The following is a 16,469-nucleotide window of genomic DNA, read 5'->3' as shown; positions in this document are numbered from 1 at the left end:
TAGGTCGTTACATATAGGGCCGTGACATTACGTCTTACATAATGAAATAACAAATGTGTAGTCCTCCTCGCATCTACCTTATATGATTTTTCATTATCTATATAGTGAGTCTATCTCAAGAATCGACACTTCACCCAAAAAGTTATAGCTAAATATTATTATAATTGATTATATTTTTAAAATATCATATTTAATCGTAATTAAAAAATTAATAATAAAATTATTTAAAATTATATTTAATATAAATAATTAAATTTTTATTTGCCATTAAAATTATTTTAATAAATTTAAATATATAAATAATAAATTAAACATAATGATTTAATTCATTATATTTTCTATAATTAATAATAACTAAAATAATTCTTCATTTTTATAAATAATTATAAATTATATTATAATTAATTATAATATATATCACAGTTAACCTATAATAGGGTAAATATATTCCGCCAAAGGTCAATATATTTGACATTTTCCCCTCCAATAACACAATCGATAACATCCCTAGTGAATACACCGAGAAAAATGAAAAATGAGGCCATTATATAGGGGTTGTTGTGAAGGGTTCATTTTCATAGTTATGGAACTAACAAGAACAACAAACATTATGGGATATATATGGTTTGATTGTCGAGTTCAAACTTATCCTTGGATTGAAAGTGGAAATATATTTACCGGCACCAAATAAAAAAAATTAAATTATAATATTTTTAAATAATAAATTTATTTTATAAATATAAATAAAATGAAATAAAACTATTAAATGTTTTGTATTTTATTATATTGAGAAATATTTTTTAAGATTTAATATAATGGAGATGCGTAATAGAGATGTGTAGAATAGATAGTAGTAATGTGTTTTATTAAGATATTTTGTTTTAAACTAGTGGGAAAAAATCTAATCATTTTAATAGCTAGTGTGATTTACACTAGATACAATTTGAAGTGATTTTGAGACATTAGATATTACTCAAACAGAAGTTAAATATATTGGTCATCTTACAAGTGCCATTAGCCAACAAACAAACAAGTCATTTTAACACTAACATTATCTAACCAAACAAACAAATAATGTGTATATTTTTAATTGACATGAAATTGAAAAATAACATTAAATATTAATAATAAAAAATTATTACAATATCATTTATAAATAAAACATTTTAATATTTACTTTAAATAAAATAAGTTTAAACTAACTTTTTATATATCTAAATATAAATTTGGAAAAAATTTGAAAAAAAAAAATTATTTAAAAAAAAATATAATTCTTATTATACTAAAATTATAAATAAAACATTTTAATATTTACTTTAAATAAAATAAATTTAAACTAACTTTTTATATATCTAAATATAAATTTGGAAAAAAATTGAAAAAAAAATAAATTTATTTAAAAAAAATATAATTCTTATTATAATAAAATTATTTTTAGAGAGAGAAAATTCCTATTAACGAAGTTAATGTATAGCAAATAAATAACCAAAAAATTACTATTATATTTAAATATCATTTTTATCATGAAGTATATATATGTATGGAGTATTTATATATATTTGAAATTTAATAATTAGGAAGCCAAATTGTTGAAGATGTATATATTTTCTCAAATTTAATATTAAAAAATATATATTACACATTAAAATTAATAATTTTAATTTTATTTTGAAATATATTATTTCTGATATTAAATTTTAATTTTAATTTCAAATATATATATTTTTAATATTAAATTTAAAGAAATATATACCTCTCAAAAGATTTGACTTCTTACCGTCTTGTATAATGTTAACCATAAACCTATATTATTATAAAAGATTTAAAATTCCTGGAACTTAACCTATTTATTACGTGTTTAATTACCTAAATTTTCCAAAAAAAAATAATTAATTAAATAAAATTTCGTCGATAAATTTTCCAAAAAATGTAGTTTACATCTACGACCTATCTGGATAAAAAAATATTGCATTTAGACTGCTCTCTACATCGCTAAATGAAGTACCTATCTAAAATAGATCTGCTCTACATCACTAAATGTTGCTAGCTACCTAAAATAGATTTTGATCGAAATGACAAAGGATTTGATAGAGATCAGACGCAGCGGCAGTATTGAAATTGTAGATATTGTCATTGGCGGAAAGCGGAGAATACTCGGTTCTGCTATTACACTCTACGTTCGCCGGTCCGCTTCGTCTTCCTCCTGGCATCGTGCAAATAGGATTTGCCTTGGTTTCTTGATAGGAATTTAATAAGAAATCTTGTCGATCGGTGACCCCTCCCTGGATCTGAGGCAACTGATAGCTGTAGATATCAGGATATGTCTGGACAACCGTGTTTACATCAGAACCCAGATTTAGACGATCCCTGTAATCATCGTCAACCTGACAATCGTGATATTTGCCAGGGAGCCATTTAATCGCTGGTGAATCAAATTGGTAGTGTGAAGTAACTGGGGAGAATGACTGATCATGAGTAGTATTCTCATAAAAACTCGCGGAATCTTCGGCGACACTAATTCCCGTCTTATGAACGGCGAAAGATCCCGGATGGACGACATGAGACCAACTATCTGCATTTGAATAAGAATGGGTAGTGGTCCATCCATCATACTCAATTTTTTTTTTCGAGCTTTCGCTTTCTGCGACAGCGGGCATGGGGATTCCAGTGGGTCCCAGAAACGCTGCATCACATGGTAGGGTATTAATAGTATTCTGGAAATAGGAAATCGGGTGGCTAGTCGCATTCTTTTGATGCTCTGCTTCTTCGTCTTTTAATTCCAAAAGGCCAGGACCACACAATGGTTTTTCTCGTGTGGGCACTACATTGCGGGTGTTATAAGGTGTCTGGTGTCCTTCGGGCATGGCGTCACTGTACGGCTTGCCCTTCTTCTTGATGCATGAGTTCCAGTAATTCTTTATCTCATTGTCCGTGCGTCCCGGCAAATGTAAGGCAATCTGCGACCACCTGTTCAGCATCGCCATGGAAATTAATGAAGACATCGAGCCAGGAATGAAATGTGAAATATCATCAATATTTGAAGAAATAATGGTATTAGACTAGAGACGAGTGTTGGGAATGGAGAAACACAGAAACCTGTTGCCTAGAATGGATTGAAAGTGTACAATGAGTTGTTCTTCTTCTCGTGAAAATGCACCTCGCTTAAGGCCAGGGCGTAAGTAGTTAATCCATCTGAGCCTACAGCTTTTCCCGCATCTCTGGAGACCTTTGGATAAATGAATGGGAGAGAAACATTGTTACATGAGATTCACGTCATTATTTGGTGATGGAAACACATTTTCATCACATTCATGCCGCTGAAACAGGTGTATTAATGGTATATTTTTTAAAATGTAACCCAAAATTAATTAAAAAATTAAAAGATTTAACTAAAAGTTCAAAAACTTAAATAGTTTATTAATATTGTTAAAAAATTAATTAAAATATTAAAAGATTTAACTAAATGTTCAAAAACTTAAATAGTTTATTAATATCGTTAAAAACTTATAAAATTGTCTTAAAATATCATTTTAACACATGAATAAAAATATAGCTCTCTAGGTACAGTGAGTGGTTTGACGGTAAGTCACATGGGCTATGCGGTACAGTGATAGTGGTTTGACGGTAAGTCTTATGGGCTATGCTCAGGCAGACCGAAGTTTAAATCTGATTGAGTACAATGATTTGCTGTGGTGGAAGCTATCCGACCACGGTTGACTATGCCCTTGGTGTTATAATGGAACATGGAATAAGGAATAAGAAATTTTGCCTATTTCTATTATCAAAATGGTATAACCACAAACCGTACATCTAATTTTGAATTTATGAATATTTTCAATATAAAATAAAACTAGGCTTTCGTTACAGTTTTGACTAATCATCATATATTTTTGAATGCTGGTTATCAATTTTAAGAAAGAGAAATAGCGAATGGCCGGACTTAGAATAAGGAATCTGTATCAGCTCTAACTTAGTTGAATTTAACCACATCCCATGCATGTAATTTTGAATTTATTTTCAATATAAAATTATGGACTTTTTCGAGCCTGGAGTTATGATTAATCATCATATATTTTTTATTTGCTGGTTATCAATACTAAGGTGGAGAAATCCATATAACTTTCCTAATAAAGTTTCAACTTTTATCTGCTGGTTATCAATAGTAAGGTGGAGAAATCCATATAACTTTCCTAATAAATTTTCAAGTTTTATCTCCGGATGAGCTCTATTATCAAAATGTTGAATTAGGTGAATTCAATCATAGTAATCTAAACCCTAAACCTATTAATTACGGCGTAAGGCATTCCCCTCTGAAAATAACTCTTGTCAGGTGATTCGTGGATCTCGTTTCGACCGTCAGATGACCTGTTAGACGATTAAAATGTTATTGGTCGTTCGATATCACCATATTATTTATTCAGTTAGTTTGTTAGCCTTTCGATTTAGGTTTCTATTTCGATGTATGGAAGGGGACAGTGGTGGGAGTAATAGGGCCGAGGGGGAGCGGAAAGTCGACATTCCTGAGGGCACTGAACAGGCTCTGGGAACCGCCCTTCGATTCTGTCTTCGTCGAGAACGACGACATCACCAACCTCAACGTGCTCGCCCTCCTGCGCCATGTGGGCATGCTCTTCCAGACGCCACCCCTCTTCGAAGGTCGGTAATCAATTTGATGCACATTTCTTGTTCATATTAATGACTTGCTTCGACCTAATTTCTTTGATTCACTGGAAGCGTTCCGGATAACATAACATAAGGTACCGGTCTGTGCTCCGCGGGGAGAAATTGCCAGACAAGAAACTGGTTGAGTATTTGGGCTGGGCGGATTTGGACTCCTCATTGGCTACTCGATTCTCCTCATGTTTGTTTCCTCTAAAGAATCTCGTTTCGATAAATATTTTGTCGCCCGTCTCTAGGGGTTTCACTCGAAGGGTTTCAATCCTCTGAAGCTTGCAATCTGCTAGTCACTACGACGTGGTTGCTTCAATTGTGCTGAAATTGAAATGCATGAAAACCGCTGAGTTCGAAGGCATCCAAAGCTGGTAGGAAAACCGCTGAGTTCGAAGGCATCCAAACCTGCTGCAGCTTTTCCCCTATTGAAATCCCTCAATGGAGGAGGACCAACAGGGCTTCGATTCTCCTCGTGTTCGTTTCCTCTAAAGAATCCCGTTCTGATAAACCCTTTGTCGCCTGTCTCTCGAGGTTTCACTTGAAGGGTTTCAATCCTCTGAAGCCTGCAATTCGCCAGTCAGTACGACGTGGCTACTTCAATTGTTCCGAAATTGAACAACATGGCAGGTAGAAAGCTGAATTTGAAGGTAGCCAAAGCCGTTGCGGCTTTTTCCCTATTGAAATCCCTCAATGGAGGAGGTCCAAAAGGGCTTTGATTCTCCTCGTGTTGGTTTCCTCTAAAGAATCTTGTTCTAATAACCCTTTGTCCCTGTTCTGATAAACCCTTTGTCGCTCGTCTCTCAGGGTTTCACTCGAAGTGTTTCAATCCTCCGAAGCCTACAATCTGCCAGTCAGTACGACATCAGGAGAGATAAAATCATCAATGGCGATATTAGCCAAGTGAGATACTTGGAGCGTTCGATTGTAGTGCGGGTTCCCAGTTGTTGGCGGAATATGGAATCGCAGAGGATGAGAGGCACGCATCTTGGGCGTCAGGAGGTCGAGACGCCTCGGACAAAATACGGTGACTATGATACAAAAAGTCGGAGCCAAAAGGAAAGTCGGCGGTGACGATGAAGGGTTGATGTTGCCAAGCTCGGAATTGATGAAGAAATTATTAATTCTCTCAATAGGCGCGGTATTACTAGATTGTTCCCCATTCAAAAAGCAGTGTTGGAACCAGTAATGCAAGGTTGTGACATGATTGGTCGCGCCAGGATAGGAACTGGAAAAACTCTTGCCTTTGGAATCCCAATCTTGGAAAAATCATTCTGCACAACCGTAAGAATGGGCATGGATCATATCCCTTGGCACTCATCTTGGCTCCAACATGAGAACTTGCACGCCAAGGAATTCCAAGAATCTGCTCCAAGCCTAGATACTCTTTGATCTTATGGGGGTGTACCTATAATGAGCCAAATCTAATGTTGCTGGAACACCTAGTCGCATTATTGATCTAATCAATCGTGGTGCATTAGTCTTTTCATAAGTACTGTTTATTGTTTTGGATGACGCTGACCAGATGCCGAATGTGGGCTTTGATGAATATGTTGAGGTGATTATGGAAAGATGGCCGAAAAGGCGTCAGAGTATGCTTTTTTTCTGCTATAATGCATGTCTGGGTGCAAAGGCTTTCAAGGAAATATTTAAATGATCCTGTTGTTATCGATGGTGTTGGTGAATCATCTCAGAAGTAAGCAGAAGAATCTCACTTTCTTATATTGTTGCATCCACCTATGGGAAATGTTCGATTCTCAACCCATTGATAACTGAATATGCCAAAGGGGGAAAATGTATTTTTTTCACTCAAACAAAGTCAGATGCGGATAATTTGCTGGTGGCACTGGGTCGGGTACTTACATGCGAACCTCTTCATGGTGATATCTCACAGAATTAGCGAGAGAGGACTCTTGCTGGCTTTCGTGAGGGGTGTTTTAATGTGCTGATTGCTACTGATGTCACTGCATCTGGTCTTGATATTCCTAATGTGGATCTCGTTATTTAATATGAGTCCCAACGACTTCAGATATTTTTGTGCATAGATCAGGGCGAACAGGGCATCTGGTCTTGATATTCCTAATGTGGATCTCGGTATTCAATATGAGCTCCCAACGACTTCAGATATTTTTGTGCATAGATCAGGGCGAACAAGGCATGCTGGTAGGCCCGATAATGCTATCCTTATCCATAACGACCAACAGATTAGGCAAGTTAAGATGATTGAAAATGATATAGGTTCCAAGTTTAAAGGGTTGACTCAGATGAAAGAGGAAATAGACAATGGACTTGGTGGTTTCGGTGATTCAGGAGGTAGTCGTTTTAGAAGTTATGGCGGTTTAGGAGGGAGTCGTTTTGGAAGTTCTCGCAGTTTAGGGGGGAGTCGTTTTGTAAGCTACGGTGGTTCAGGAGGGGGGCGATCTGGTGGTTCAAGCTATGGTGGATCAGGAGGAGATTATGGGGGTTCAAATTATGGCAGATCAGGAGGAAGTTACAGTAGTGGATTGGGAAGTAGCTATAGTGGTGGGTCAGGAGGTGGCTATGGTGGTTCTAGATCCCGCTATTTTAGTGACTGTGGGGAGTCTTCTATCTCTCAGAGAGGTTCCAGTATGGGGGTTCAAGTTATGGCAAATCAGGAGGCAGTTATGGTAGTGGATCGGGAATTAGCTATAGTGGTGGGTCAAGAGGTGGCTATGGTGGTTCTAGATCCCGCCGTTTTAGCGCCATTTTAGTGACTATGGGGAGTCTTCCAGCTCTCAGAGAGGTTCCAGTAGCAGGTTTGGAGACTATGGGGCCGCTTTTAGTACTAGATGAGACAATAAAATATTTGAGGGAGTTTAGTAGCAGGGATGTAAGAATTTTGAAGTTGGTGTTAATTAGAAACCCAGGTTCAAGTGGCAACAATTTATCTGAAATTGCAGAGTAGTACCCTGAGAGCCTCTATTCTTTGGGAGCGAGCTTTGTCGCAATCAGTGCCAACATATGAACGAAATTGCTGGAATATGACATTTGTGTAGCCACCAAGAAAGAGACAGATTTTTGGTTCCACAGGAGATTCACTTTGTTTTTCTTAGTGAGTAATAGTAGTTGTGTATGGAATGTGTCATTTGAAAAGAAAATGCACATTGTATTTACTGCAAATGAATTGTATCCTTTGTAGCATAGTTTAGTGAAAATTCGTATGGAATATGTCGTTTGAAAAGAAAATGCACATTGTATTTACCAGCAAGTGCAAATGAATTGTATCCTCTATAGCATATTTTAGTGAAAAGCATAGATATCTTAACTGCTGTGATTTTCGTGTAGAACATACGCAATATATAACTATTGTTGACCTAGAAATATTCAATGCACCTAGTATTGTAGAGTGTATTGGTGATGGATCGATCGCTCTAGGATTCCACCTCATTTTTCTTTGCAAATGTAAAGAAAATTGGGATTCTTTTGCTTAGATTTGACAATTTTATTTACATAGGATTGTGCGCAACTATTGCAGGTGTGCTGGGAGAAATTTGCTTGTTATTTTGACTGAAGGCCCTGGGCATTTGATCGAGCCGAGTCTTTATTCGAGCAGAGCCAAGGCCAAGGATATATAAGCGAATAAGGGAAAACGCTTTCTGTCCATGTCTTCAAAGGCATTTCCTTTTTTTCCATGTCTTCAAAGGCATTTCCTTTTTGTCCCTCTAAAGAAGTACCAAGTTCTTTATTCGAGCAGAGCCAAGGCCAAGGATATATAAGAAAATAAGGGAAAACGCTTTCCGTCGATGTCTTCCAAAGGCATTTCCTTTTTGTTTGTAACCTCTAAACAAGTACCAAGTTTTCTTCTACTTTGTCCTGAATGTTCACAACACCTTGGACCATGTATTCAGTTTTCCTACTTTTATAACACAAAATTTATTAATTTCTTTTCACAATGTTTAGGAAGGAGATACCTTACCTAGTCCCCAAAATCGTGATTCTCAGTTTCCTATAGTGAAAATTGGTATGGTTATGCTCGACAAAAAAACAGAATATGATTGTCAAATTTCAGGTGGTTCAAGCTATTATTATATGCCTGAAAATGCATGACCCAACAATTTCTCAGGGGATTTTTTCTATAATGGTTTGTTATCCGAAGGTTTTGGATATGGTGAGAGTTTCCTATAGTGAAAATTGGTATGGTTATGCTCAACAAAAAACAAAATATGATTGTCAAATTTCAGGTGGTTCAAGCTATTATTATATGCCTAAAAATGCATGACCCAACAATTTCTCAGGTGATTTTTTCTATAATGGTTTGTTACCCGAAGATTTTGGATATGGTGAGGATTATCAAATTTTAGTTGGGTCACAAGGACCTTCAAAAGTTTCTCCACTGCTAAATGCTTCTAAATGAATTTTCATTTCAGTGATATGGTGAGGATTATCAAATTTCAGTTGGGTCACAAGGACCTTCAAAAGTTTCTCCACTGCTAAATGTTGCTAAATGAATCTAAATGAATTTTCATTTCACAGATATGCCACTGGTAATGGACAATTTCAAGGATTTAATAGCTCACATTTATGATTTAAGACTGTTGAATAGCATTTTGTTTACTAATTTTTATCTTCAATGACTTTTTATGTCATGATGCTTCTCCAATTTATGCCTTACGGCGTTCCTTTGCAACATTTGGTGCAATTGCTAGTATTTAGTAATTAAACTTACATTGGCCTGGTTAATTATTTGACCATGTCCATCCAATCACTGAATATTCGGAAAATCAACCCTCCCGTTTTGATTAGTAATCATATATTTTTATACAGAAAATCCGCAGTAGAATCTACCGTGAATTCACGGACTGTCACCGACTCAAGCCAACTATTAATTACTGACAATTTAGAACTTGTACTACCCAGACTATGGAATAGTGTCCTGATTATTATTCTGACAGATGTCAACTGGAAAAAGTTCTCTTACATATTATAATCTCGAAATATGCAATAAATCTAAAACTATAGCAAATTTACCTTAATATTCTTAGGTTAGAAATAATACTACCTAACCTACAAAAAAAACAAAGACCATATTATACGGTACTCCTATGAATTGAATCGAATGGAATGGAATAGATATAAATAATTAAATTTTAGATAGGAGTGGGTGTTTACCAGCCTGCTTGGCGACAGAGGTCCAGGAGCAGCCGGGCGTGCGTCCGTCGATTAGATAAGAGAGAAGCTTCTGATCCTCTTCAGGTGACCACAGACCTTTTCTTAGGTTTGGATCGGAGGAAGTTGCAAGGAATGCTTCGCGTACCGCAGCTTGGTTTTGCCTGCACTTCATTTTTTTCGGGAGTTGTCTATAATACGATTTTTTGGAAATTCCGGTGATGGAATCCGGCGAAAGAAATTGAGGTTAAATCTTGATTTGTTGCAGTTAAAATGGTTTTTTAACTGCATATTTAGATTCAGTACCCTCGAAAATCCCTGCGACGCTTTCATTGTGCAGAAACTAGCTATCAAACTTGCGATTCCAATAAATTCCTGCCAGATTTCGACCGAAAAAACCCGCCGAAAAGATTTTCAAAAAATCACCTCTATAACTGCTTTTTTCCGGGCGAATCTCTCCACCCTCCCACAGCCCAGCCCAGCGCAGCGTTTATCGTGCAATATATTTAAAGCCGCTTGATTCGTTATTGATGACGTCTTTGTCCGAAACGTTACGCGAGGGGGAGGTTTATATTGAAATGGGGTTTTGGTCCAAAAAAAAATCATTATTATATTAAAATTAATTTTAAAATTTAAAATTTTTGAAATTTAAAAATCTTATTTTTTTTATAACTTTAAACCATTGATTTTTAAAAAATTATATAAAATGATATCTATCTTATAATTATGAAATCACAGTTATTAAATATTATGAGCTGACTATTTTTTTAATCAAATTTTAATTAGAATTATCAAACTATAAATATTCAAAATAATGTGATATTTTTTATATAATTTTAATTAGAATTATCAAACTATAATTATTCAAAATGATGTGATACTGCACAGATTTGGGATTTTAATTTTGGTAAACTTATTTCATCTTGGCATACACGTTTTTCCTACTAGGTGATCACATCTACTAAATCAAATCAATATACTACGTAGGCAACTTAGTCTATTTAACCATATTAATAGAGAACTACACATTTTACTATGAACATAATAGATATGTGATATTAGGTAAATCTACAAGCACGTAATTCCATAAGCTTAGATATATTTGTAATCAAAGTGAATAGTTGAACCAAAGCTTTATGTAGTTACATGTAAAATTATTATTTAGGTTTGGTCACTTTTGCTACATATATTTATGTTTTTTAATATTTATATTTTTATATTATATTATTTTATTTTTCATTTATATTATATTGGCTAATGTATATGATAATTAAAAATTTAGATGGTTATTAATTTGATTAAAAATTTAGATTGCTTTTAATTTTTCAAATTAATAATTGTGAAAATAAATTTTATTAGAAGTAATGTTTCTATATCATGTGTAGTTGTTATTAGGAGTTACAAGGAGTTAATCTAGACGTTGTTGTTTCCAATATATGAATTGTAGTCTTGATCTAGATGTATTAAGTCAGTAATTTACGTCATATATATGTAACCTTTGTGATCAATAAAAACATCGAAGTGTGATTTTTGTTGTGTGCAATATCTCTCTACTCCATGAGATGATATCATATATGGTTTGAAGAGGTTAAGAAAGTATCATAATGATTGAAGGACATCAATTTCACCCTTATAGTACTTTAGCTAGTCTAAACCTCACATTATTCAACCTAAACTTTTCATAACATATACCAAGGTAATGTGAATAGGCTTCCTTTGTTACGTGGTTTTGTAGGTATTTAACTCTATAGCAATGTAAATTCCTCTCAGACTTTGTCAATAAATCAAAAACATCATATTCTTATTTTATTCAACATTAATTAAGAAAATAAAAAATTTCAAGTCTACCTTATACTAGGGTTTATCATTACCATGTAATATATGGTGTACAATTAATATATAATAACTTAACCATAATAAAAGTTATAAATTCCACTTAGCTACTTTAAAATGAGGTTTATGATTAATATCTAGTATACTTTATATTTAGACACCTTAAACTAGGGTGTATGATTATCCTATAACCTATTTTGTATAATTAATGTATAATAATTTATAATTTACTATGTAACATAGATGGTTTTGGAGATTTTTAACTCTATAACCATTTAAACTAATCTAAAGTAGCTATCAATTACCTTTTACATAAAATACATGTATTAATTACAAAATCCCAAAACTTTAATGTTTTAATCATGATTTTAATATTAGAAATAGATTCAAAATCATCAAAAATTCCTGGTAGATCCCAAATTCCACTTCTTTAATATGATTTTTTTAAAATTCTGGCTAGATTTAACAAAAAAATATATGGAAAAAGCCAACATTTTCTGGGAAAAAATGTTCGCTCTAAAGTGTCTACAATTAGAGAGTATATTCTAAAGTTGTCAAGTGTCTATTTGGGTCTTGCTTGTAGGCCTTGTGTCCTTTTTGCTTTCAAATTTTTTTAGGGTTTGATGACGTGTATAGTAATAAGTGGTTGCCCATTATTGGACTATAATTGATGCTCCTCGCAGAGTTTTTTGACAACCTATATTCTTTTTTTCATAACTTGATGGCCTAAAACTTCTTGTCACTAAATTTTCTATATTATTATGAATATCTATGTGACTTTTTATTTATTAATATAACAATCAATAATTTTTTGTTTCTTAATCTATATGTTAAATTTATTTATGTATTAGTGAATATGATTTAATCAGCAAAATTTAAAAATTTAAAAAAAAAATAATATCTTTATATCATTTTATTTTTATTTTTGATTTTGATTTTCATTTTCATTTTCATTTTCATTATAAATCAAACTTAAGTATAACATTAAATAATTTGATGATTCCACCTCCACTTTTCTGTAATTTAAATAAATAATTTAATAAAATTAAACCATAGACCTACTAGCTAATCCATATTATTATTATTATTAAATAATAAAAAACCATTTTAATAAAATTAAACCCTACACATACTAGCTAATCTATATTATTGATATTATTAAAGTAATAACGAAGGTTTTGTAAAATAATTTGTCTGCGGTGCGTGAAATTTATGCAACTCCATCCTGAAATCTTTGATAATATAACACTCACCATACCTACCATCCATGAACATCGAGTTTATTAATGCATGCATCCAGTGCTACTTTATTTGCTGAGATGTCACTTGAAGAAATGTGATGTTGACAATCACACAACACCAACTATCCAACTTTTAAGCAATGACTAATGGCCATGTATATTTTATTGCTGTTTTGCATTTATCATGCCCACAATGCCCTTTTATTTTTATTTTTTTAATTAATGTAATCTACAAGATGGTATTGGTGAATTATAATATATTTATGATACAAGATGGTATTGGTGAATTATAATATATTTATGAAAAAAATTGAGATTAAAAATTTTGTTATATGTTTTTATTTAAATATGTGTATTAAAATTTTTAAAATTTTAATTTAATCATTAATAATTTTTGAAATTTAATTTAATTATTAATAATTATTTATTGGATGTTATTTTTTTTTGTCAACTAAAGAAATGTGCTTGGAGTAGTTATCACATATATATAATTTTGGATTCAATCACAAAAATTATTAGTTGAACCACATTCTGAGGAATTTTTTGGTAGATGATATATATTTAATCTCCATAAAATATTCTTAGTAATATACACAAATTAAATGATGAAACTTATTTTCAAAGTAGTTATAAACAAGTATCATATGAAAATGAGGCATGTGGTATCGATAAGCCAGGGTATTGTCCCATGATATTGTAACAAAGCTTATTTAGAGATTAACAATCTAGATTTCATAAATCTTCTATGCGAAGTGTAATTTCGTTCTAGCATTTATGGATTACTCACTGAAGTTTTTATGGTCATGAGAATGTTTCGAGCCATCAAGTGTGGCTCATCCTTAGGACAAAGATATGAATTATGATCCAGCAATGTCACATAAATAGGTGAAAGATGCAAGGAGAAGAGTTGTTAGGTTAGTTTGAGGTTATGATGTCAAAAATGAAAAAATTAAAAAAGGGAATTGTTGTGAGTTTCCATGGTTAAAATTTTTTATATATATATATATGTTAATTCTTTTTATTAATAAAAATAATTATAATTATAATTTAGGTAATTCTTGTGATTTTTTTAATTTTAGAAATTTCACATGAAGTAAATGTTTTGATGTTTGTTATCCAATTTTAGCATGCATTGATTAGCCATTTTTAATTTATATTGTTATATATGTGTGTGTGTGTGTGTGTGTATAACTTGGATATTACTTTTTACAATTAATAATAATAATTTAAAATAAAGTTATAATTTAGTTAAATCTTATGATTTTTTTCAATCCTTGTGTTTTCGCTGTTACAACACCCTCTAAAATTTCACTACATTCAAATTTTGGAGCCTACCAAACTATCGCATCAAGTGTTGCTTTGATCGTCAAGTGTCGTTTCAAGTCATTCTACATGTTTCAATTGTTCTTGATCATTCCTAAGTGTCGTCACATTGTTTATAACATCTCTAGTGCACTTCATGGTTATAACACCTTTGTTTTTTGTAAAACGAAATTTTTGGTCATAGTCGCACACACTTTGTTCATTGTACTTTGCGGAGTGTTTGTAAACTACCTTTTTGATGTGTATTTATCATTGTTCAAGCCTATCTAAGTTTTATTAATGAGTTGGTATGTGTCACACTTGATTTCATGTCTAAACTCATTGTGTTTGCCCCTTTTTCTATCTTCCATACTTAGACAAATTCAGTTTCACAAGTTAACCCATTAAGGCTAGGAGCACAAAAAAACACTTTTAAGCCTTGATCAGGAATTCTGAGTTGTTCCGAAGTGCACCCTGCACCCTCCAAGTGTAGAAAATATGGTGATAGAATTGCAATTGCTCAAGAAATTTTAATCTAAATCAAGAGACATAATTTTACTCTACTGATCTTCAGAATTCAATTCACAATTTAGAACAACAATCATAGACATGCAATAAGAAATAACCCACATGCATAGTATTTTTTGTAGGGGAACCCAACTGGGAAAAACCCGTCAAGCCTCTTTGCATTAATCGCATGAATAGAGATGTATTACAATTTCTTACCTACACTAAGCAAAACGCACAAGTGAATAACCTATATCTCTGCTCAATGAGAAGCTTGAACCCAGAGTTAGTCAATTTATTCTTTTTCTTGAGCCCCAATTCCTTGCACAATTCCTAGAGTATTAGCCCTTAGATTTTAGTAATTTCCTCCAATTGATTGCACAATTTGCAAGGCTTGATCATCTGACTACATGAAACACCTATACACTCAAATTAGCTTACAACTGCTTGTTACACTGCCTTGGAATGTCCACCACAGCTGTGAACTCGAATTCTCTGCATGCACTAGTTATTTTAGGTTGATTGATCAGTTAACTTGATGATCAGCGAGTTAGACTCTTGTCCCACTACACAACTAACCTTCCACTTGTTCCTCCAACTATTAGAACTAGTTTAATTGAACAAAACTGAATATCACTGAACTGGATTACTAAAATTTAGAAATCACACATGCTTAACTAAACTCCAAGTCCTCTAACTTGAATTTAATGAGCTGAGTGAGTGTTAAGAACCATGTCAGTTATGTTAACTTCAACCAAGTTGTCTGTTGATGTGGAAATTTGAATTTTCTCAATTTGACCAAGGAAAAGTCAATTTGAGACTTTCTTGCTACACTTCTCAACACTCCCTCCCAACAAGAAAGCGATCCTCAAACACCCCTATCTTTCACCTTTTGAACTCGAACTTCCCTCTTGATAAAGCCTTTATCAAGATGTCAACATTTTGTTCCTGTATCAGAATGTATTATACCAAAATTATTATACCAATATTAGATTTCTTTATGCTTGGATAAATCATGAAATATCAGATTCTTAGAGAGCTTAATACAACTTTAATTATCACAATAGATCACAATTAGATCCATCATTTGACCAAACAATTCCACAAGTATCTTTCTCATCTAGATAACCTCACATGTTGCTTGACTTTCAGCCATGTCTTTTGCTTCTTCCGAGTTGAGCACCATAGCTTTTTTCTTCTTGTTTGTTGTTGGGAAAAGTATCCAATACGGAATGACCCTATCCCACTCTAAGGGTGATAGTTCCTTAGCAACAATCAAAGCAAAGCTATTTGAGATTACTTCTTTATGAGATGTAAAAGAGGGGAGAAAGAGATCCACTAACTGATGTCTTTCGCTAATGATTGATCCAATCTTCTCTCCTTGCTGCTTGCCCCCAACTCCTTGCTCTTTCACTGGCCCAGCTACACCAAGATCCTGCAAAATGGCAAGAGAGGGAAACTACAAGAAGCATACATTCATAATTGATTCAAATATTAGAATAAATCAAATACACAAGTATAACAATACACCATTGAGACACATGCATATAGAAGAACCTCAAATGCTTTATTAATGGAAGAAGTAAAGTTCAGGAAGCGATACAACGATAAGAGGCCCAATCCAGCATCACCTTCCCAGCAGAAACAAATCTCCTCTTCACCTCCTTCAAAGCAAATCACCCAATAGTTCTAAACTCAAACCAACAGCAATTCTTTACATTCACAAGATTCCAGCCTCCCTAGACCTCATGAGAGAGATCTATATATAGGAGTTTTGGAGAAAGGATGAGT

General features: G+C 33.2%; 1 protein-coding gene and 2 pseudogenes across 1 annotated transcript; 2 read left to right on the top strand and 1 right to left on the bottom strand.

The window, feature by feature from the left end:
- Nucleotides 1-2,051: 2,051 nt before the first annotated feature.
- LOC149194742 (uncharacterized) lies at nucleotides 2,052-2,984 on the bottom strand. The gene has a single exon (XM_089407777.1). The coding sequence runs from the start codon at nucleotides 2,982-2,984 to the stop codon at nucleotides 2,052-2,054; it is 933 nt and encodes a 310-aa protein (XP_089263903.1).
- Nucleotides 2,985-5,701: 2,717 nt separating this feature from the next.
- Nucleotides 5,702-7,400, top strand: LOC149194741 (DEAD-box ATP-dependent RNA helicase 53, mitochondrial pseudogene; annotated as a pseudogene).
- Nucleotides 7,401-7,405: 5 nt separating this feature from the next.
- Nucleotides 7,406-16,469, top strand: part of LOC149194740 (uncharacterized) — a 28,478-nt pseudogene continuing 19,414 nt past the window's right edge.

The sequence above is a fragment of the Pinus tabuliformis genome, chromosome 2_2 (genome assembly GCF_031772625.1).
Source record: "Pinus tabuliformis cultivar Carrire ecotype Pingquan chromosome 2_2, CPIR1, whole genome shotgun sequence".
Classification (NCBI taxonomy): domain Eukaryota; kingdom Viridiplantae; phylum Streptophyta; class Pinopsida; order Pinales; family Pinaceae; genus Pinus; species Pinus tabuliformis.
Note: the sequence above shows the minus strand (reverse complement) of the source record. Positions and strands in the feature narration are given on the sequence as shown.

Bases quoted from the DNA above. Each gene is read 5' to 3' on its own strand.
- LOC149194742 (XM_089407777.1), bottom strand. From the start codon at position 2,984: ATGGCGATGCTGAACAGGTGGTCGCAGATTGCCTTACATTTGCCGGGA.